Source organism: Heterocephalus glaber, unplaced genomic scaffold (assembly GCF_053883595.1).
Source record: "Heterocephalus glaber isolate CG9 unplaced genomic scaffold, H.glaber_assembly_v1.0 deba00001428, whole genome shotgun sequence".
In the NCBI taxonomy this organism is placed as follows: Eukaryota; Metazoa; Chordata; class Mammalia; order Rodentia; family Bathyergidae; genus Heterocephalus; species Heterocephalus glaber.
In genome coordinates, this window is record NW_028258293.1 from 23764685 (window position 1) to 23788229 (window position 23545).

At 43.6% G+C, this 23545-nt stretch overlaps 1 protein-coding gene across 1 annotated transcript; it reads left to right on the plus strand.

Moving 5' to 3' along the window:
* The first annotated feature begins 7917 nt into the window (after nucleotides 1–7917).
* On the plus strand, nucleotides 7918–17911 carry Hpx (hemopexin). The gene is made up of 10 exons (XM_004863391.4): nucleotides 7918–8122; nucleotides 8242–8309; nucleotides 8410–8481; nucleotides 8659–8780; nucleotides 10913–11066; nucleotides 11840–12052; nucleotides 12266–12391; nucleotides 17058–17188; nucleotides 17272–17434; nucleotides 17573–17911. The coding sequence occupies exons 1-10, from the start codon at nucleotides 8004–8006 to the stop codon at nucleotides 17830–17832; spliced, it is 1428 nt and encodes a 475-aa protein (XP_004863448.2). The 5' UTR covers nucleotides 7918–8003; the 3' UTR covers nucleotides 17833–17911.
* The last annotated feature ends 5634 nt before the right edge of the window (nucleotides 17912–23545 follow it).

Below are 23545 nucleotides of genomic sequence, written 5' to 3' on the forward strand. Positions count from 1 at the left end.
TCTTAGTTTTGCTGCCAGTTCCGGAGATAATTAAAACCAGCATTCAGTGACTAGGGAGATAGGGACTCTGATTTCTTCCTCTCTACAAAAGATTGAAGCTCACAGAGACAGGTCATATTGCTGATGAAGAACAGAGCCCAGACTTGAATCTGTCCAGACTTGAATCTGTAGCTGTTGTGCTCCTAACTGGTAAGTGGCAGCATCCTACTCATCCTTATGACCCTTGCGCTGGTGGAGAAGGCACTCGGGAACATCTGGGAAGGCTGGTCATGAGAGATCATGAAAGTGACCAAGATCCTGTCCAATGTAGCCTAATTCCTGGGCCCATGATAGGATGGGCTACCCATGGACCTGTGGAAGACCATGGGGGCTTTGTGGAGGTTAGGAGCCACTACTTGGACCATAAGATGGCCTTGGTTATACTTAATCTTTCTTATCCTCTCTGATTTGTACCTGGGAGCCAAGTGAGGAGACAGATGGATTCCCTGAAGGCTCTAGGGAAGGTGCTTTAGGGCCTATTCTGGCTCCACTTATGAGCAGAATTGCCTGAGTCCCTGTCCTGGCCAGAAGAGGAAGCGTGCTCTATTGCCAATCACTCAGTACCAGTGGATCTTCCCTGAAAGCTCTCAAGCGATGAACTACTCTTCTTCTGTGCCCCCAGTTTGAACAAAGAAGTAATGTAGAGTGGAAGCTCAAAGTTATCAGCCCTCAACCTCTCACATAACTTTGTGAAAAGCTAAATGTGTCAGGGAAAGAAAATGCCAAGAAAGCTGACCCTAAGTAGCTCTCCAGCCAGGCCAAGAATGGGCTACTAGGGCGATTTTTGAAGATTCCAGGTTAGGTAGGCTTACTAAGCCAGGCAAAAGGTGCCTCAAAGTAAGGTCACTCAGTTCCTTTTGGATCTATTTACACCGGGTATTTTCTTTCCAGTTCTGATCACACCTTCGCCTCACTTGCACTGCCTGGCAGTGGAAGCCATGCCTTAACTTGGTGTGTGTCTTAAATGAATTTCACAGACTTGGGGTCACTGGGAAGCCTCTGCTGAGGCAGGTGAGAAAATTATTTAGTCCTGCATGGGAATCTTGCTCACACAGGGCTGTCTGGTGGTCAGCGCTATGGTCATATGTGACCTGCAGGCCCATTTGTTCATCACCCAGGTATTTACTGAGCACTTACTGCTTAGTACTGTTGGTCAGATGGAATGACGGGCCCTGGGAATATAGACAGAAATGGTCCTTGCCCTTGTGGAGCTTATAGTTTGGTGGGAAAGGAAGACATGAAAGCAACAAAGAGCTAAATGTGTAATGACAGTTTGAGTTCAAGCTGTGAAGGCAAAGAATAGAATACATTGATCGCGAACATGGTGTTAAATCGGGTGGACAAGGAAAGCCTCTTTAATCAGTGACCTGCAAGTTTGCAGAGGGTGTTAAGTAAAGGAGGCAGAGATTTCCAAAGGAAGGGCAGGTACAAAGTTCCTAAGAGGAGAGGTCTTGCTGTGTTTGAGCACCTGAAAGAAAGCCAGGGCAGGTGAGGAAGGAGGGTGGTGGGAGAGAGGAATGGAACCGGTTCAGACAGTTAGACTTGTGTTCAATCATTTAACTTGATCAATGGATTTGGAGCATAATCAGTAAACCAGCAAAAAGTTTAAGCAATAGGATGAGTACAATGCCCAGTGAAACAAATTGGCAGCTGGACAATGATTCTGTGGAGTAGGAAGGCAAGTAAGAACAAAAAGCAGAAAGCAGTTGAACATCTCTAAACTGCTCCTCTTGAAGACTGGATACTTGAAAATCATCTATAGTCTTCCATTTCTAAAAATGTATTCTGAGAAAATAATTGGGCACATGCACAAAGAAGTATGTGAACCAATGTTTATCAGAGCTAGCTAGCTAGCTTGGTTGCTTTCCCTTGGTTTTTTGAGACAGGGTCTCGAGATGTAGTTCAAGCTGCCCTTGAACTCACTATGTAGCCCAGGCTGGCCTCAAACTGGTGATGATCCTCCTGCCTCAGCCTCCTGATGCTGGGATTAGAGGCTTGTACCACCACACCCAGCCACAACTTTATTTTTAGTAAAGAAAAATCATCCTAGAAAAACCTAAATGTCCAATCAGCAGGAAATAGTTACATAAAATTTTGCTAAAACATATAGTGGAACTATATGTATATTTTAAAATGCTGATATCTGATAGATTGTTAAAAAGATTTTATGAATCATATCTTTGCTTTAAGAAGGGTGCTATAAGAGTAGAAAAAGGCTGAAATAGATAATAAATGGATAGTAGTAGTGTTCTCTGAGTAACAGGATCACAATTGATTTTTATCTTCAAGGAAAAGGTTTTAAGCAGGAACAGAAGGTGATCTCAGATTTTTTTGAGATCATTGTGTTGTTATGAAGGGGGCAGGAGATGCATGAAGCCTGTTTGAGTGGACAGACAAGGAAAGATGGTATCTGCCAAAAAATAAATAGCCAAATCAATAAATAAGCAGGTGAATTGAACAAACACTTCAAAGAAGAAGAATTACAAATGGACAGTAAGTATATGAAAAATGTTCAACATCTTTAACCATTTAGGAAATGCAAACCAACACTACATTGAATCTTGGAAGTAGCTGATGTGTCCATCAACAGAAGACTGGATAAGGAAAACATGATACTTATAAACAATGGAGTTCTACTTTGCTATAAAGAAGGATAAATTTGAGTCATTAGTAGGAAAATAGATGCACCTTGAGACCATAATGGTAAGTAAAATAAACAGAAAAGCTTAAATATTACATAGTTTCTCTTATATAAGAAACAATGTATTAATTAAAGAACAAAATAAAAGATAGATATTAGGAAACAGAGATCTTTTGCAAATGAGAAGGAGACCTCTAAGAGATGGCTGGGGGAAGGAAGGAGAGGGGAAGGGGATGTAACAAGAATTGAGATGTGATGTGTTCATGAACCAACACCCTCTGATAAATGTAATCATTACATACTGCAAACATACACTAATGAAAATAAAAATGAAAAACAACATTGAGATTCGATCTCACCTCAGGCAGGATGGCTTTCATCAAGGATATAAAAAACAATTTTGGTGAGGATATGGGGGAAAAGAAACCTTTCTACACTGCCAGTGGGAATGTAAATTAGTGTGGCTACTGTGGAAAGCAGTATGGAGGATCCTCAAAAAAACTAAACATAGAGCTACCATTTGATCCAGGCGTTCCAATCCTTGGTATACACCTGAAGAAGTAAAGTCAGCTTACTGTGGGGATATCTGCATAATCACCACAACCAAAATATAGAACCAGCCTAGATGCCCACCAGCAGATGAACAAGTAAAGAAAAGGTGGTAGATGTATGCTATGGAGTATTGTTCAGCTATAAAGAGCAAAATTGTGTCATTTGCAGGAAAGTGGATGAAACTGGAGATCATCATGTTAAGTAAGCCAGACTCAGAAAGACAAGAATCAAATGTGTAGAATTTTAAAAGATGACATGAAAGTAGGAGGGAGACTATTTTTAGACAAGAGGAAGGGAATAAGGGGGAATTGAAGAGGGTGTAGGGGAAGATAATGGGGGCATGAGGAAAAGACAGTATTTGCAGTAGTAAGAAGACAAGAGAGATGGATTTCGTGTGTAATTAGGAAGGAAGATTCACAGGGTTCAGTATTGATGAAATACATACAATATTTTGGGCATTATTCTAGGTGCCAAAGATATATCAGAGAAAAAAACAGATCATATCTTTATTCTGCACACACAGGAAGTGTGAGACAGTGGGCGCTGGAGCTAGTTCACACTGGTTCACAAGAGCTGATCGTTAAATTCTCACAGGGTAGAGGGTTGAGAGCTGATTGTTAAAAGTCATTATTAAAAGTTAAACTACACTTAATGAATTTTATTAAAGCTGGAGGTTATTCAAGACTCATCACTTCCTAATTGTTTTACTATTACCTGTGCTCTGAGGTTCTTTACATCCACTGTATGGTTTGGTGGAAATCCCACATAGTAATCCATTGCTTCACATGTCTTCCCAGCTCTGTGTTTGGTGACATTTCATTGGCAACTTGATTAGTGGTGATGAGTATTGTATAAGTCAGCAAATGTTACAAACCAGGGCTTTTCTCCCTCTAAAGAGCAGCTGCTCAATACTTGTAACATACCCTTTCATGAGGTTAAGGAGTCACCTTAAGTGGTCAGGAAAGCAGAGTTTAAATTAGGGCACTACCACTTGCTAATAATGTGATTTGGTTAAAATGCCTAATGTTGATTTCCTCATTCATAAGCTAGGACAAAATATCTGAGACTGGATAATTTATCAAGGTCAGAAATTTATTTCTCAAAGGTCTGCAGGATGGAAGTCCAAGATCAAGGAGTCAGCAGGTTTGGTATCTAGTGTGGAAGAACAGGAGAGAGAACTAACTCCCCCGTCCCCTTTTCACAGTGGCAGTAACCCTAAATACTTCCCATTGGGGCCCTCCTCCCAACACTACCACACTGGGGAGTAAGTTTCCAGCACATAAATTTGGAAGGGACAAAAAATTTCAAACCACAGATATGTATCTTAATGAAATAATCTGTACCAAGTGACAAACACAATGCCAGACACACATGGGTGCCCAAAAGATAAAAGTGAATTATTATTCATAGAGAAACAGGAATGAACAATTCAGGAGATCCATTACGGACAGAGCAAGAGAAAATGCCTATGTTGGAGGGGTCGTTAGGGAGCAATGAGCTCTTTTTAGCTGCAAGAAGGTTTGTCCCTAAGCCTTCTATCCTGGGGACCCAGCCTGTGCTTTGGAATACACAACCAAGGCATCAGGCCCAGCACTCCCAGCTCCCAGTGGGCCACAGAAGAAATGACAAATCAGAGAACTCAGATCAACAGTGTGGGGCAGGGTGGACATAGCCATCCCAAGGGGCAGTGAGCCAGCATCCAGCTTAAATATGGCCCCTGGGAATGCAGGGGGAAGCTCTGTCCCTGAAGACATTTGCAGGCCTACATTTAGACTCCCTCTGGGGGAAATGAGAAGCTGGTTAGGAGATTTTAATACTACACCAAAAATGGCCTAGTTGAATTTCTCTGGGCTTGAATTTTCCAGGAAATCAAGCAAGAGGTTGAAGTCTCTATTCCTGCCCTAGAAAGCAGAAGTTTTCAGAGAAAGAGAAAGCATAGAAGGGGATGTACCACTAAGCCCACATAGCCAGGGCTGAGGGGAGAGGGGAGGAGGGCTGTGGAGAGCTGGTTTCAAAGAGGAAAATCTAGACTGTCCCCTGGTTGAAGAGTGGGAATGCACTGGTTCCTTCAGCCTCCAGGGGGCACTCGGGCCCCAATATGGACAAGCTTCTCAGTTTAGGTCAGAGGCTGGAAGGAGGAAGGGCTGAGATGGAGCAGAGGCAGCCTCTTCCAGTGAGGGGAACAGAAGCAGGGCCAGCTTTAGCTTGGGTACCTGAGAAGAGCTGCCCTGTGCCCTGTGACTAGCTCGAGTGACCAACACATCTACAGCCCCGAGTTCATAAATGGACTCAGTCCTCTGCCTCTCAACTCTTGCCTAGTATCTGTGTTTCAACCTGGTTCTCAGCACGCAGAAGACTCTGCTGGCCTAGTTCTTCGAGGCTCTGATTTACGCCATCCTGGGGGCACACATGTTAGGAAATGACATTGAAAGGGGTTATTAAGCACTCTCCTGTGGGAGATGGATCCTGGGGTCTGTGGAGGGGAGAAGAGTTGGGCAGCAAAAGAGAGTTCAAGCTAGAAAACTATCACCAGTATATATGCAGTTTCTCCTCAGCAAGCCCTGCTAGGCCAAATGGAGACTGATCCCTGGACCAGCACATCAGTAGTAGGCTCTTCTGCGGGCTGTTCATGACTTGGGGTGAAAGCTTCCGTCTCCTCAGACAGGCTATAGCAACACCTATAGGACATGTAAACAGGGCTCTGGCAGCTGGCAATGAATTAATTGTTGAGGATGTTGCTGATGGAGGGTCCTGGATGCTCAGGCAGGAAGATCCCAGCAAAGTTCTAAAAGGGTTCAGAGACTAAGAGGCAAAGAAAAGATGAGGGGAGTCCAGAAGTACCAGCTCCCAGTGCTCAGTGCCCAACATCTGGTCCAACCAGAGATGCCCAACAACTGGAGAAGGTGGGGGTTAGAAGCTGTGTCACTGCCCTTAGGGAATCCAGCTCTGCCCACTGACTTAGTCAGGGAATGATGTAACATCATGCTTTCATTTGTAAGTCAGAGGAATACATTGAGCCTAGCGGCCTGGTGATATGTTTCAGAGATTCCCAAAATCATCTTTTTCCTGTTGGAAAAAACTTTGACAAGGAATCTCAGGGCTGATGGTGTAGCTCAGTGTTAGAGCATGTGATTAGCATGCTCAATGGCTAGGTTCAATCTCAGCACCAAAAATCTCAGATTTTGCTAGGTTATATAGAAGGTTTTCAGGCTTAGGTGGGAACAGGGGTCTAGATATGGCTTGGCCCATATCTGATTCTATCCTGAATTCTCTCCTGACCTAGTAGCCAAATCTCAGATGGACATGAGGCAGGCTTTGGGAGTAGTCCCAGAGAGTACAGAGAAGAGCAGTTAATCCATATGGCAGATGAGATCCCAGAAAGAGAGGCAAGTAGGACTAGACTTTGGAGAGAGAAACAGGACCATGAGATAAAGGGCAGTGATGAGGGAAACTGTGACCCCTAGATTTCAATCTGCTCCCATTGTAACATATCCTCATTGCTAGTATTACATTTGCCCTAGAAGAAAGAAAATTGTCAGAAATTCAGCTGCAACATTAGCAACACTAGTCAGTACTTGGAATGTATTTTTTCATTCACTTATTGAACAAATATTATATACTTTTAAAAATGTGGTTCTGGGGATTGAACTCAGGGTCTTGCACATACTAGGCAAGCTATATCTTATTATCTACTATTTTGGTGGCAGGGATATAATGATAAATAAAGAAGAAAATGGCTTGGGTATAGCTCAGTGCTTGCGTAGCATTCCTGAGGCCCTAGATTCGATTTCCAGGGTTGCAAAACAAACAAACGAAAAACCCAAACAACCCAAAATTCAAACAAAAAGCAATCCAATAAGTAGACAGATGATATAATTTCAAGTTTTGCTAAATGACATAAGACACTAGCAAGAGCATGAAATGGCTGTGTATGGTAGTCAAAGAAGCCTTCATTGAGGAGGTAGCATGTAAGTGGAAATCAGCTGAAAATATTGTGAAACCCCAGTTACAGTTCTATTTGTTCTGAGATGGGTAAATAAAGCATTTTTCCCCTAAGGTGGAAACTACCGAGAAAGACTAATTACTGGTGGTCCTAGTGCCCTTTGGAAGAATCACCTCCTTATCCGGCTTCCTTCCTGTCAGTCTTCCCTCCCAAGCTTTTGCAACCCTCTTTGCCAGCAGGGGTTGAGGTTGGGTGTGGGGCTTGGACATTTGGAAGTGGTGCGACATTATTGGCCCTTGAATCACTAATCCAGGGTTAAAGCTGAAAAGGCTTGGGGGCACCCAAGAAGGAGCTGATGGGGCTTGGAAAAGGGTATTCTCTGAGTATTGCTAAGTAAGTTTGTCTCTGTGTATGGTTACTAAGTGTATATATTAGTCTCTATTTGCTTTAGGGCTTTAGTTGAGTAGGGCTTGCCACTTAGTACACAAAAATGCCACCCCCCACATACACACTGTAGAGATAAACTCTACCATGAAAAGGTGATCCTCAGTCTACCCTCTTCTTGGACTCGCAGGCACCTAGACACATTGCCAGGGTGACGAGAGTCCAGCTGGTAATGGGCTGTTCATCACCGACATGTTGCTGAGGGGGATGGGGGCTCCTGCCGGGAAGTGGGAGTCCTGGACTCAGATTTCTGTCCAGACCCTGACCTTATTTGCAGTGATGTAATCAGCCAATATTGTCAGAGTCCTGGGAGACAGTTCATTCCCAGCAGGGTTAGAAGTGGGGGTGGTGCTGCTGCTTACTCTATTTAAGGAGTTCAACCCAATGCCCAGGGCGGTCTTGTGGCTTTTCCCGCTAGCCATGGCTAGGGCACTGATGGCACCAATTGTACTTGTGTGGCTGGGCCTGTGCTGGTCTCTAGCCACTGCCAACCCTCTTCCTCCGTGAGTAGAGCTGGGACTAGTGATGGAGGATTGTGGTCTGGGCTTGGGGGCTTGGGTCAAGAGCTAAGAGAAATGGATTGGTCCAAATGGACCCAGATACCTATCTGTGTTCCCTCTAGGACTAGTGCACATGGGAACGTCACTGAAGGTGAGAGTGGGACCAAGACAGACCAAGATGTGACCCACGGTGAGGCCCCAACTCCCTGAATCTGTCAATCCATTGGTCTGTATCTACATTTTATCGTCTTACTGGTTGTTTATCTTGCCACCTTCCTACCTCACCCCAGAACACTGCTCAGATGGCTGGAGCTTTGACGCCACCACCCTGGATGACCATGGGGCCATGCTGTTTTTTAAAGGTAGGAGGCACTGGGGTTGGAGCATTTAGAACTTCAGTCTTGGTCCCCTTCGCAGAAGGTGTCTCCACCTGTGAGAGAGCTTGGGAATTATCTGAGGGTATCGCCGACAGCTTCTTTGTAACAACCTCAGTAGGCCAAAGGTTTGTTCTGGATCCCTCAGTGAATGTGAATTTTCAGGGGAATTCGTATGGAAGAGTCACAAATGGACCAAGGAGTTGATCACAGAGAGGTGGAGGAATTCCACCAGCTCCGTGGATGCAGCATTCCGCCGTGGTCACAACAGTGTCTTGCTGATCAAGGTACTGCTTGGCCAGGGTCAGGGCTGGGCCAGAAAGGGCTAGAATCACACCAGAAACCTTCCTTCAAATCAGGGGCTTGGTTTGTTTTCAGTTGCTGTAACAGAATACCTGAGACTACACAGTTTTAATGAATAGAAATTTATTTGGCTCACAATTCTGGCAACTGGAAAGTCCAGAGCATGGTGCTGAGATTGGGTGAGGGAATTTGTGCTGCATCATAGCATGGCGGAAGGCAGAAGAGAGGGCAAGAACAAGAGCAAAAGGGGTCTGAACTTGCTTTTACAACCAGCCACTCTTAACAGTAACTAATCCACTCCCATTTTCACATTAGTGTGATAATAACATTATTCTCAAGGGCAGAGTTCTGATGACCTAATCACCCCTTTTCTGGTCCTTCCTCCTGACATCATTGCACTGAGGATGAAATTTCCAACAAAAGAACTTTCGGGGACACATTCGAATTATAGTAGGGCCCACACCACACCAATAGATACCAGCTTTCCTTTCCCTGTGCTTTCTTTTCCCAAGAAAGCTGAGGCTAGGCCAGGTGTGGCAACATATCCCTATAATTCCTGCACAGGAGGCTGAGGCAGGAGAATCACTTCAAATTTGAGGTCAGCCTGGGGTACATAGTGAATTTAAGGCCAGCCTGGACTACACACAGTGATAACCTGTCTCAAAAAAAAGCAAACAAAGTGAGGTTGTATGTGCATGTGGCCTGGAAGATCCAAAATCCAGTGCCTATTTTTCACTCCTAATTTTAGTTCTAGCTAGCTCTGTTAAACCTGACTCTGCTGGCCGTTTTTTCCCTACTGCAATCTCTTCCCTTGGCTTCCGTGACCCTGGGTCAGGTCCTCTTCATATGGCAAGTCAGGTCGTTCCCCACACAATCATACCTGGCCAAGGGAGCTAGTGAAGGATGAAATACAGATTACTACATTCACTAAATCCTGTGCTCTGGCTTAAGCTGTATCTGCTCAGAGGGCCACCTTCTAATTTGCCAGATGTGCGGCTGGAGTGGCCCTGACAGCTTTGTTTCCCTCCTGCCTAGTTTCCATCTCATCTCAGGTGTCCTGTCCTTAGATGTTTCCAAATGCTCCTTGGGGATCCATTCCTAGCCCTTCTGCACACTTTCTCTGAGTGATCTCAACTATTGCCTTACCTCTGAGGGCTCTCCATGCTGTGCACACCAGATCTGGATCCCTCTGTCTCAAGCTCCAGAGATTCCTTTCCAATTCCCTGGCAGAAATCTCTGACCTAGATGTTCTATAGGCACCTCAAATCTAGCGTCTCCCACTGAAATTAGCATCTTCCTTACAAACAAGCCTTTCTTCTGAGTTTCCTGTTTCAATAAAAGCGCCATATGTGCCTGGTTACTGCAAGCCGGGTGCACATGGGTCTCTTGGGTGCAGCCCTTGGTTATCTCCTCCCCTGTTGTGTTTACTGTGGGCAGCCACATGAGATGATGTAAAGTTTTCTGAGCACAACGTGCTGCTTCAGGTTTTGGCTTTACATGTTGCTCCCTCTGCTGGTAACACTGTTTCCTCACTTGTTTGTCCTGGAAAATTCCTGCTCATTTTTCATTTCTTGGGCCAAATGCTTCCTTTCTACTGTGACACCTTCCAAGGCTTTTCTAGGCAGACTTAGGCATTCCTCTTTGATGCTGCAAGGTTAGGATGGTAGGAATTGTTTCTGCTTTTGTGTAGTGAACTCTTTGAAGTCAGAGATAGGATCTTGTCCTCCCTTTAACACAATACCTGGCATATAATGGTCATTCAGTAACTTTCTGGAAGGACAGCAAAAATAAATGACCAAATGAATACATGGATAACTGCAAGGTTGTTATTTATGGGTGTGTTTGCCAAATCTGACAGTGTTATAATTAAGTGTGCCATAGGAGTATCTGGTTATACACAGCCAGATGTGTATATGTTGTAGAAATAGTGACTGTATTTGCACAAACTGAGGGTATGTATTGTGCAAGGGGCAATGCACTCTTGTCCACAGTTAGGCTAAAAGTGTGAGGGGCTGCAAGAGGTCATTGTATAAGGGTAATAAATAAAAAATATATATGAATGAAGAATGGCAGTGGTGGGAGTGCACAATTAAGAAAAGAGTATGTTTGAATTCAGGGGGACAAAGTCTGGGTATACCCTCCTGAAAAGAAGGAGAAAGGATATCCAACATTGCTCCAAGACGAATTTCCCGGAATCCCATCCCCACTGGATGCAGCTGTGGAATGTCACCGTGGAGAATGCCAGGAGGAAGGCGTTCTCTTCTTTCAAGGTCAGTCCAGGCTGGAATCTGAAACCTGCCCTGTGGTGGGTTGGTATTGATGGGGTAGTGACATTGCTAACGATGATGGTGGTGGAATCACTATGTGGCTTTATAAGGAAGGAAAATAGAGAAGCCAGTCAGAGTGTATAGGTCAAGTAAGGGAAAGAGAGGAAATCATTTTGGTGAACATAACTGGGTGTAATTCTACTAAAAGTCCTCCATTATTCCCCATGACGCTAGGCTTTGACAAGTTTTTGTCCCTTAGTCTTACATATAAGGCTCTCCACAATGAATCCTCTGATGATCCTCCAACTCTGACTCTTATCATGCCCCTACCTTGAATACTAAGCTCTAGAAACTTTATAGCTGTGATGTTGAATCTATGCCACATGTGCTGCAGCAGGCTGTTTGTATCATTGAAATCTCTAAAAGGTTCACCATCACTGATCTATATGGTCCCTGATACATTCAGTATTCTTCATGTTCCAGGTTCTTTCCTCATTCTAAAGTTTCTTCACCCCCTCTTGGCTGCCTTATAATTCCTGTGTCAGATTTTGGTTTAGCTATCATCCTCTCTGAGAAAGTTTCCCTTACTCCATTTCTGAGCTGATCATATGCACTTTGCTGCTGAATTTTGTTGTATGCTCAGTCTCCTTGATTGTCTCCCTGGGCTGTGCTTTCCACGTGGCCAATACCATATCAGAGCCAACCTGAGCCCAGTGAGAGCACAAGGGAAAGCATAATCTGGTCTCACCCAATGCTTGTTGATTTATTGGACAAAGGTAACCGCAAGTGGTTCTGGGACGTGGCTACAGGAACCAAAAAGGAGCGTATCTGGCCAGCTGTTGGGAACTGCACCTCTGCCCTGCGGTGGCTTGGCCGATACTACTGCTTCCAGGGTAACCAATTCCTGCACTTCAACCCTGTCACGGGAGAGGTGCCTGCCATATACCCTCTGGATGCCCGTGACTACTTCATGCCTTGCCCTGGAAGAGGTGAGAAAGCCCCAGACCCATGTGCCCCATAACCCTTCACTCTGGGTTGCAACACCTTGGCCTTAACTCTCACCCCATTTCTATTGTGGCTTTTCCATTTGCCTTCACACAGTGAGGCCCACACTCCTACTAACCCCAGTCATTTCATCCACCTTGAATCCCACTCTGACCTCTGGCCTCCCTCTGTGTCTCCTCACTCATTTCTCCCTCTAGGCCACGGGAACAGAACTGGCCATGGGAACAGCACCCACCATCAACTTGAAAATTCACGCTGTAGCCCAAGTCTAGTCTTGTCTGCATTGGTATCTGACAACCACGGTGCCACCTATGCCTTCAGTGGTGAGAGATTCCCCCCAGGACCCCATGTCTGTCCTTCTATCTCTGTCACTTGTACCTTTCATCCCTATACATTTTCTCCATTTTTATCACCATGTCATGTATTTTGTCCCTGCTGCCCCCCCTCCCCACTCCTAGCATGCCCTTTCTCATCCTACTATTTTTCAATCTTGTCTCTCATGGTCTGGGGCTCTAAGTTGACCAACCTGTCTGCTTCATGTGCCTGTGCCCTCTGTGAACCTCTCTAGGCTCCAGTGACTCTTCGTGTCTCCCTTGCTCAGTGCCCTGATGAGTCCTCTGACTCTCCCTTGCTCTCTGAACTGCTCCATGTCTCTGTCCCTCCTTGTATCTCTTTGCTCTTGCATGTTTTTCTGAGTACTCTGGCTACCACTGAATTGATTTTCAGGAACTCCATCTTTTTCCCAGGTGACTGGTTCCTATGTCCAGGCTTCTGGGCTAAAACATCATCTGGGCTTGAGATACCCCTATTGCTAAAAACCAGACAAAGTGTTGGATACCATAGACATTTAGAAGATGGTTTCAAGGGGTTTCCTCCTCTGAGTGTTCAGTGGTGATGCCCATTGCTTGAGCTGCAGCATCATTTGATAAAAACCATCTAAAGATGCCTAGGGATGCTCCAGGATTAGTCAAGTAGTCAATGATGAGTCATGGTCCACACTTAACATCCCCAAGAGAGGGAGTGAACAACCACATTGCACTCAGCCTAAGATGTACATATGGTCAGATACAAAAGTAGGGCAAGTGATGAGAACATAGAAAGGTGAAATACTGTTTTGTTCCTAACTCTCAGGCAAATTTCATCAGTCACCAAGTTCTACCGAAAAATACACAGCCACATGGAGGGCATATCCCCTCTGCAGGAATGCATACCTTAAGAACATATGGCTGGAAAGAAATGTGCACATGTAGTGACAATATAGAACTAACCTAAGAGCATATGTTGAGTAAGAACACATAAGCATTAACTATGGTGAACACACAGACTAACTGTATCTATGTGCGTGTGTGTAGGGGAGAGAGACAGAGAGAGAGAGAGAGAGAGGGAGAGAGAGAGAGAGGAAGAGAGAGGGAGAGACTGGAGAAAACAGGGCCATTGGAGCCACACAGAAATAGAGAGCACTCAGACATGAAGAGATTACAGAACTTCATGACCATGTGACTATAGAGAGACTGCGGCTGAGCTCCTACATGAAAAGTATTATCTATGTTCTGTAGCTATTGAGAGGCCACACAGCTATGGAGAGAATATCATTATATTAAAAATACCCAGCTGAGGAAAGAACCCCTGTCTTGGGGAAAACACCCTGTGACCTAGCTACTCAGCATGGTGCTGATCATCTCTTCTTTCTTTTTCTAAATCTTTCTCTTTCATCTGCCCAATAGCTTCTTATTCACTTTGTCTGACTCTCCCAACCTTGGCTTGCACATGGACCATCATGTCTTTTCACTCTTCTCTCTACTTAATGATACTTGAGCCTCAGATTCAAGTAATAACTCCCTCAGTTGTTCTCTTATCTGTTAGATTTCCAGAGAAGGACTCGGACTGGCCCGGCCCCCTATTTTTTCTTTTCTCTTATTTTTTTCCCCATTCCCCTCCCCTCTCTTCAACCCCTCCACCCCTTCCTATTACAAAGACTTTGTGTCCATTTTTCCATTTTCTCATATTAATTCTATTCCCTTCTTTCCTTTCCCCCACCCCTCCCACTTCCCCTTCCCCTTTGTCCCTTTTCTTCCTATTTTATAGACCACATTAAAGTGCTTGCTGGCTGACCTATTGGCTACAAATGAGTTGGGGATCATCACTCATGCCCTCCTCACAAAGAGCCGTGTACTCTGATTCTCCACATAGGAACCCTAAGCAGAGTAGTTACAGCAGTAGGGGAAGATGAATGGTCAATCACCACTACAAACTGAGTTTACAAATTTTATTTGTATCAAGAACAACAGATGTTCACCCGGCAAACATTTATTAAGCACCTGAGAAGTACCAGGCATTGTTTTAGGCCCTGGGAAACAATAGTCAACACAGAAGACAAGACATCTGCCTTTTTAAAGCATTAGGGAGAGGACAACAAGGAAGAAGGAAAGAGAATACTCCCACATAGTATTAAGAGCTGTGAAATGAAGAGACTGATTAATAGAGCAGAGGTGAGGAAAATGAGGGGCCCCTCTTCTGAAGAGATGAGTTTTGAGCTAGTATTTCAGTGATGGAAAGGAATTAGCCATAGAAAGGCCTGGATGAAAAGCATTTTAGAAAAAGTGAACAGAAAATACTTGGAGGAATTGTGAAAGAAGGCTACTGTAGTTGGAACACAAAAGGAGTAGATGGGTGGTTTGAAAGAGAGGGAAGCTGCAGCAAGAGGATCGCTGCAAGTTCACAGGCCAGCCTGTAGTACCAAGTGAGACCCTGTCTCAGCCAAACCAGAGAGAGAGAGAGAGAGAGAGAGAGAGAGAGAGAGAGAGAGAGATCCAATTTACATAGGCCTAGTAAGGATTTTCAATTGTGAAAGGAAGCCAAGAGGATCGACCAGCATTGTGATATGCCCTGACTCATTTATTAAAAGGCCATCATAGGGAACATCAGTCATAAAGGTATGCTTGAGTAAGCAGAGGATCCAGCCAGTAGTTCCTGCAGCTGTTCAGGGTGGAGATGAGGACAGCTTGCACTAGGAAGATAGCAGCAGAGGTGGTGAGGAGTCATCAGGACATATTTTGGAGACGGAGCAAACAGCATCTACTGATAAACTAGATAGTGGTCAGAATGGTGAAGGGAAGGGAGAATAAATAACTCAGCATGTTCAAGAATAACTCAGCTTTGGGGGACTGGTCAACTGGGTGGCTGGTGGTTTCTTTTTCTAAAATGTGGAAACACTAGGAGGTGTGTGTGTGTGTGTGTGTGTGTGTGTGTGTGTGTTGTTGGGGGGAAGGAATCAGTTTGGAAACTTAGGTTTGGTGCCTAAGGGTACCAAATAAACATATTAGATAGGTAATTGAGTTTGAGCCTGAAATTCAAAGGAGAGGTCAGGCCAGCCTGGGCTGCATAGCGAGAACCTGCCTCAAAAAAACAACAGACAGACAAACAAAATAATTCCTCCCCTAAAAACCAAACCAAAACAAAAACAAAGGAGAGATCAGTCAGAGCTGAGGAGAACTAATTGGAGGTCCTCTGCTTATAGATGGTATTTAAAGCCCCAGGACTAGGTGATCACCAGGGGAGGGAGGAAGGAGGGAGAAGAGGCCAGACTTGGGAATGCTGGTCTTTTTTTGTTGTTGTTAAATGAGTACATGTTTGCAGTACCTAATGGCTTCATTCACTGTGGAGAGTACATAACATCACACCTTCCCTCCCTCCCCATCTCTCGGTCCACTTCCTATCTGCAAGAGATCTATCTCCCTGTTTCCTATTATCTATCTTTTATTTTGTTCTTTAATTAATTTATATTCTGATTTTCTTGTATAAGAGAACCCATATGATTGAATATGGTTGTCTGATTTATTTCACATTATGGTCTCGACATGTCTATTTTTCTACAAATGACTCAGTATGCCATGACATATGACAGAGTTTAATACTCCATTGGGTGTTATACCACATTTTCTTTATCCATTCATCTGTTGACGGACTTTTAGGCCACTTCCAAGGTTTAGCTAATATGAGTTGTGCTGCTATAAACATGGTTATGCAGAATCACTGTAATATGATGTATTTAAGTCTTTTGGGAAGATACCTAGAAAGGGAACAGCTGATTTGAATAGAATTTCTATTTTTATTTTCTTGAATCTTTAGATTCAGGCTGTCAAACTGATGAGAGGAACACTAGAAGAGTCTGGTATCAAAGGAGCCAAGTTTCAAACAAGATACTTAAAGAAGGGAGCAGAAAGTAGTCAGATGCTGCTGAGAGGTAGATTCAGGTGAAGACAGAATTGATCTTTAGACTTGGAAGGTTGACAAATGCTGGAGATCTTGATGAAAACAATTTCAACAAAGAGAAGAAACAGAAGTGTATTGAAGCTGACTGGGGAGAAAAGGATAAATTGGAGCTTAGATAAGTCCCTTAATAAGTTTATTAGGAAAAAGGGAGGAAAAAATGGGGTGCTAAAAAAAGAAAAATGGAGTGCTGACCTGACTTCTCCTTTCCTCTCCTGCTACTTCATAGGCTCAGAGTACACAGCTGGGGTGAGGACACACAGTGGAAGTTAGTTGTAGTGCTTCCCTTTCAACTCTGGTTGCTATATCTCATTACATGTAACCACATCTCTGCCCTCTGAGATGTACAGGCAGCCCCCCACCAAACCCCGTTACCTTGAAACACTACCACCATTCTCCATGGCTGCTTCTGTCAGAGCCCTGCTGACTCCTCTTCCAACAGGACCATAGTCCCCAACATTGCTGACCAAGTCATGCTGTACTTCTCCCTCTCACATGACCTCCTCCTCCTTGGCCTCTGGATGCATTCTGTCCCTCTCATGACTCATCCCTGCATCTGCCACAAGCTTGGAATTGTTTGTTTGTTTTTTGGTACCGGGGATCGAACTTGGGTCCTTGTGCTTGCGAGGCAGGTGACGGAGCCACTGAGCTAAATCCCCGGCCCTACCGTAAGTGTGGAATTGTACCACCAACACTAGAGCTACTTCTGATGTCCCACAGGGTCCTACTACTGGCGTCTGGATACCAGCCGGGATGGGTTTCATAGCTGGCCCATTGCTCACCAGTGGACCCAGGGCCCTTCAATGGTGGATGCTGCCTTTTCCTGGGAGGATAAACTCTACCTGGTGCAGGTGTGTGTTGGGAGAGAGGCTTGAGGGGGAAACTGGGATGTGAAATCCCGCTCTATGTTGATTTCTGTCCCTTTGTCCTCCAGGGCACCCAGGTATACATCTTCCTGACAAAGGGAGGCTATCATCTCGTAAGTGGTTATCCTAAGCGGCTGGAGAAGGAACTTGGGGGGCCTCATGGGATCAGCCTTATGACTGTGGATGCAGCCTTTACTTGTCCCGGATCTTCCCATCTCTACATCATGGCAGGTGAGGGAGTTCAGGGAGCCGAGGGGTGACTTGTTCTGCTACCTTTCTATGGTACAGCTCCCTACTGGGGCATGAGAAGGGCTAAGTCAGGATCTCCATGACATGGGAGCCATGTTATGTTTGGTGTCTTCTGCCCAGGTCGGCGGCTGTGGTGGTTGGACCTGAAGTTGGGTGCTCAAGCCACGTGGACAGAGCTTCCTTGGTCCCATGAGAACATTGATGGGGCCCTGTGTGTGGAAAAGTCCCTTGGCCCCACCTCATGTTCTGCCAGTGGTCCCAGCGTGTACCTTATCCACGGCCCCAATGTGTACTGCTACAGTGATGTGGAGAAGCTGAGTGCAGCCAAGACCCTCCCGCAGCCCCAGAGGGTAGCCAGCCTCCTGGGCTGCAGCCACTGAGGAGCACCCAGACAGGAATCCAGCCCAGCCCCACCTCCTCACCTTTCTCCCAATAAAGCCAGGTTGCTTCTTTATTTGACTCAAAGAGCCTTGGTTGTGAAACAATCTTCTTCCTTTTTTAATTTAGATTTTATTTTTAAATTTTTTATTTTATTTTATTTTTTTACTGCTTAGTTTTTTGAGACAGGGTCTCGCTATGTAGTTCAGGCTGGCCTTGAACTCACTATGTAGCCCAGGTTGGCCTCGAACTTGCAGCGATCCTCCTGCCTCAGTCTCCCAAATGCTGGGATTACAGATGTGTGCCACCATGCCTGGCCTTAAATTTTTTATTTTTAAGTTTATTTTTTATTAGTATGTTTGCAATACATAGTAATTACATACACTTTGGGGCATTGGTACATATACATGTATGGTATCTTCATTTTTTTTTTTTTTTGAGACAAGCTCTTACTTTCTAGTTCAGGCCCTGAACTCACTATGTAGCCCAAAGCTGTCCTCAAATTCATGGCAATCTTCCTGCCTCAGCCTTCTCCAGTGCTGAGATTTTAGGCATACACAACCATGCCCACCATGCACCCCGATCATTTGTACTCCCTTTCCCTGCCCTTCTCCTGATTTCTTTCCCATCTCCAACACATCTAGCTCCCTATTTCCTACATCTCTCCTTTGCCTTTAAAATTATTTATACTCTGGGCTTCTCATATAAGAGAAACCATGCAATATTTAACTTCTGTGTCTGATTTATTTCACTTAATGTTATGGTCTCAAGATTCATCCATTTTCTACAGAGGACTCGAATTTATCCTTCTTCGTGGCTGAGTAGTACTTCATTGTATATATATCTCTATATATCTATATTATATATACACATATATTTTCTTTATCTACATTTTCTTTATCCATTCATCTATTGATGGACACATATAGATCACTTCTATAATTTAGCTATTGTAAAGTGTGCTGCTACAAAACAATTATCTTTGAGTTGAAAAGTTACAACTTCTCTTTTGAGGCTCCTAAGCTCAAATAAAGCTACAGGAAGCATAGAGGGAAGGCTAAGGCATAGACCTGCATAGATGATTCTTAAATCCAGACCACAAACTGGCTTTCTAGACGTGATGAGAAAAAGAAGACCACAGTAGGAAGAGAAACTGCTATGTTTGCATGCCAAGTAAGAGGCAGAACTAGGACTCTGTCTCAACCTGCTAATAACTGGCCATGGATTGGCCCCAAGGCATCAGGAGCCACAGAGCATGGGGTAGCTGTACATGTGCAAAGTGGATTGGCTCAGAGTTGCCATGGAGGGGTTCCTATTAGGTTCCAAGAAGGCCAGACAGATGATGACAAGGCTTTGGCTACCATGAGGTAGGCATAACAAGTGAAATGGAGTTTAAGTTGGATAACAAAGACACCAACTATGTATCAGAGACAAGTTGGACGGGAAGAGAGGGAATGGTTCAGGGTCTGACACCACAAAACACATTTGGAGAGCATCAGAGCTCTGCTGGCAGAGAGGATCTGACCATCTCCTTCAGTCTCCTGGGTATCTGCACCTTCTAGGCCAGTGAGTGTTGCTTGCATACAAGTTATAGTACTTGGTTCATTTCTGATCATAAACTGACCAAAATTTTAGGTTCTCAGCTAGCTGACAATCCTTTAACTGGGGATTGGACTGAGATTATAAACAACTGGATCTAGATGAGACTTTTCCTCCTCTACCTTTGCAATGAAGCTGAGGTTGGTGGGTGGTTTATTTTAGGCTCAAAAAATAAACTGAGACTCTAGCAGGGGCCTTTACTCTGAAGTTCTATGTCCTACCCCCAATTACCTCTTCTTTACCCATACAGAATAACATTGGGTTACAACAACCCACCCCATACTTTTCTACTGTAAATTTGTACTTTAGCATAATAGTAGCTGTCTGTGCATCTCAGTAGTTGTGCCTCAGGGATACAGGAAGCAATCTCTATGTTTATCCACTTAGTACGGTGAGTGCAAAGTGTGTGCACACGTGCAAAAGTGTCAAACCAGGATTTTAACCCACATAGTGCTCCATTTAACAGGGTTGCATACATTTTCCTGAGCATCACAGAGGGTAAAATACACCCATACTATTCTTCTATTATGTAAATATGTATTTTACCATAATGGAATGTGGGTGTGACTCAGTAGCTGCACTTAGGGAAAGCAAAACTCATCTGTGCATTCACCCTCTCAGCAGAGGAATGACAAGGTACATACAGGAGCTCCAAAGCAGCAATAGGTGAGGTTTTTTTTCAACGGGTAAATTTTACTCATGAAATGCTCATTGCCAAATTTCTGTGCATTTAGAATTTGTTTTTTTCAGAAGTTTTCTTTTGATTTTTCTGGTAGAAATAGCCTAATTCTATACAATGGCACACGAAAAGACAGATTGGCAAGTTTTGGAGGAGATAAAAAATGAATTATCAGACTACTCGTGCATGGATGATGAAGATGATAATGACTTTGACATTGGTCATGTGAGCCAAAGTTCCCATGACAGTGAAATGAAACAATAATTGACCAATATAGACACAGGGAATCCAGACCTCCTTGATTCAGATGATGAAGAAAACAGCAATGTAAGTACATATTTGACAAGTTGAAATGGTAAAAAATGGTCGTGCAAACAAATGGAATGATCCAATGTTAGAACTAGGTCCAAAAATATAGTGAGGAACTTGGCAGGGGTGAAACTTACCAAATGGAATGCCAGCACTGTCATTCAATGTTGGAAATTGTTTGTAACACACAAAATGCTATCAGATGTTGTGAAATACACAAATGCTTGAAATATAACTAAAACCTTCTATAATGCACCAATAGCCATATGCAAAAATGTGTTTACTATGACACTTCACTAGCTGAACTGAAAGCACTCACAGGTCTGCTGTACTTAGCAGGGCTTTCTTATGGTAATTTAAGGAATGTAAAAGATTTAGGGAAAAGTGATGGGTGTGGGCTTGAGGTTTGTAGAATAACAATAACACTGCAGGAGATTTGATTGCCTTCAAAATTGCCTGAGATTTGATGACAAAACCACTGGCCAAGAAAGAAAAACAACTGATAATCTGGCTCCTCTCAGCTCTTTGTTTGAGAGAGATTTGGGAGTAATTGTCACACAATTTACATACTATGACTATTGATGAACATCTTGTAGCATTTCATGGTCACTGTAGTTTCAGGCAGTATATGCCAAGAAAAAAAACCCTTCAAAATATGACCTAAAAATTTATATCCTTGCAGATGCAAAGACTTATGCTTTAAATTTAGAAATTTATCCTGGAACTCAGCCACCAGGTCCTAATTCATATAATAATAAACTCAATGATGTTGTGAACAGACTTGTTGCTCCCATTTCCCAAACTAACTGGAATGTGACATTTGACAATAAGTTTACCAGTCTCCAATTGATATTATATTTGTTAACAGAGTACAACTTGACTAGCATAGGAGATGTATGCAGGCACAGAGCAGAAATTCTAAATGAAATGTTGCAATTTGAAAACAGAATTGTATAGTACAATCTTTGGGTTTCAGAAAGATATGATTGGCCATGTATATGGCAAAGAAAAACTATCCTGTACTGATAACAAACAAACGAAATTGCACCGTGTTGGAATGATGATGGTTGTGCTTTACTTAATCCTAAAGATGTGTGGCATAAATAGTTTGATAGTTTACAAAGAAAATACCAAGTGCAAAATACTACGGAAAACTTTTCTTAGAGGATTGATTCGGACTGGAACTCAGAAGAGACCATCTACAGCAGAGGAAAAACAAAATGTTTCTGCCCAGAGAACTACACAAAAAAGTTGTGGAGCACACTGGTGAGCTGACAGGTGAATAGGCAGGTGCAGGATCACAAAGACCTACTATGACAATAGGAAATCCATGAAGATGTGCCCTCCAAAAAAGGACAGGAAAAAAAAAAGTACATGCTATCAGTGTAATTGATACTTGTGTATGGAAAATGCAGTTTTCATATGTGAAGACTGCCTTGGGTGTGACAGTTGAAGTAAAGATTATTTTTGTTGTAGAGTTCTATTGGTATTTTCACTGCAGTTCATAGAGGAATTTGAAGAAAGGGAGAAAAGGTATTGCCCAAAGAACCTAAAGCTGGAGCCCACAAATCTGCACTAGCTTATATTGCTGATGCTGCTGGTATTACTGGAATCCTGGCGTCGTGTCCCACCGACATGAAGAATGAAACCACAGATGAAGGAGATAGGGTACAAAGCAAATTTATTTTTAAAATGTAAAGGCAAGAAAGCAAAAGATAGAAAGAAAGCAAAGCTCCTACTAGTCAGGAAGGGGTTCAGAGTAGGATACCCAAGAAGGCTCTTTGGGAATTTTTATGGGGTTTAAAAGGGAGCTTGGGCCATTGTGTAAACAATATGATCTCTACCCTAGAACACACTACACAGTTTTAGGGTCAAATCTATGCAGTGCTCATGCAGGGCCCATGCAGGCCTCATGCACCCTTGAGCCAATGGCCTTCCTGATCATGCTCTGGGGAGGTCATAGACAGACAGAGGACACTTGACATTGCCACAGATGCTGCCAGCAACAGAAGGGCTTCTCCCTTCCTCCCACCTTCCGACTTAACAGGAACCAACTCCCTGATAAGCAAATGTGAGAACTGTGGTCTTCATTTTCCACAGTGATGGTACCGTACCGGGGAGATTATAAAAGAGTGAAGGTGAGAATGAGTACCAACAGGCATTATCTGCCACACTTACTCAGACTCATCACAGCTCTTAGTTGCAAGTGATAAAACTCAAAGTGGTGCAGGCAAAAAGGAAACTTATTACTTCCGTAGCTAGAATAACCTATGGGTGGATTTGACTTCAGGCAGACATGAGTATAGGTATTAAATTGATGCTATCATTCACCTGTGTCTCTCTATCCCTAAGCTCTGCTTTCTTTCAGTTGGCTTCATTCTTGGGAAGGCTGCGCCTTCACTGGCAAGATGTCTACCAGGCTTACACTCCATCAACTATCTTGTCTGAAATTATTTTGTGTGAGTGTGTGTGTGTGTGTGTGTGTGTGTGTGTGCGCGTGCGGGGGATTGACTCGAAATTCAGGACTTTTGCATTGAGCTGCATCCCCAGCCCTTTTTTCATTTTGAAACAGGGTCTTGCTAAGAAACTAAGTTGGCCAGGCTGGGCTCAAACCTAAGATCTTTTTGCCTCAGTATTCCAGAGTGTTGGGGTTACAGGCACACAGCAACACAGCTCGCTACCATCTTTAAGAAGATTAAAACCAGGATTTTTTAAATCTGAGAGATGAAATTCAAATTTTATTTTTCAATTTCTTTTAAAAATATTTATTATTATTATTATTGTACCAGGGATTGAACTTGGGACCTTGCGGCGCTTGCGAAGCAGGTAAAGGAACCACTGAGCTAAATCCATGGCCAAAAATATTACTTTTATTGACATTTATGAGATACAATGTGATTTTTTTTGGATAGGGTCTCGCCATGTATTTCAGGCTGGCCTCAAACTTACAGCAATCCTCCTGCCTCAGCCTCCCAAGTGCTGGGATTACAGGGGTGCACCACCATGCCCAGTTTACAATGTGATGTTTTGGTACATGTGTACAACATAAAATGATTAAGTCTAGCTAGTATTCATGTACCTCATCTACTTACCTATCATTTTTATGGTCAGATATTTGAAATTTATTC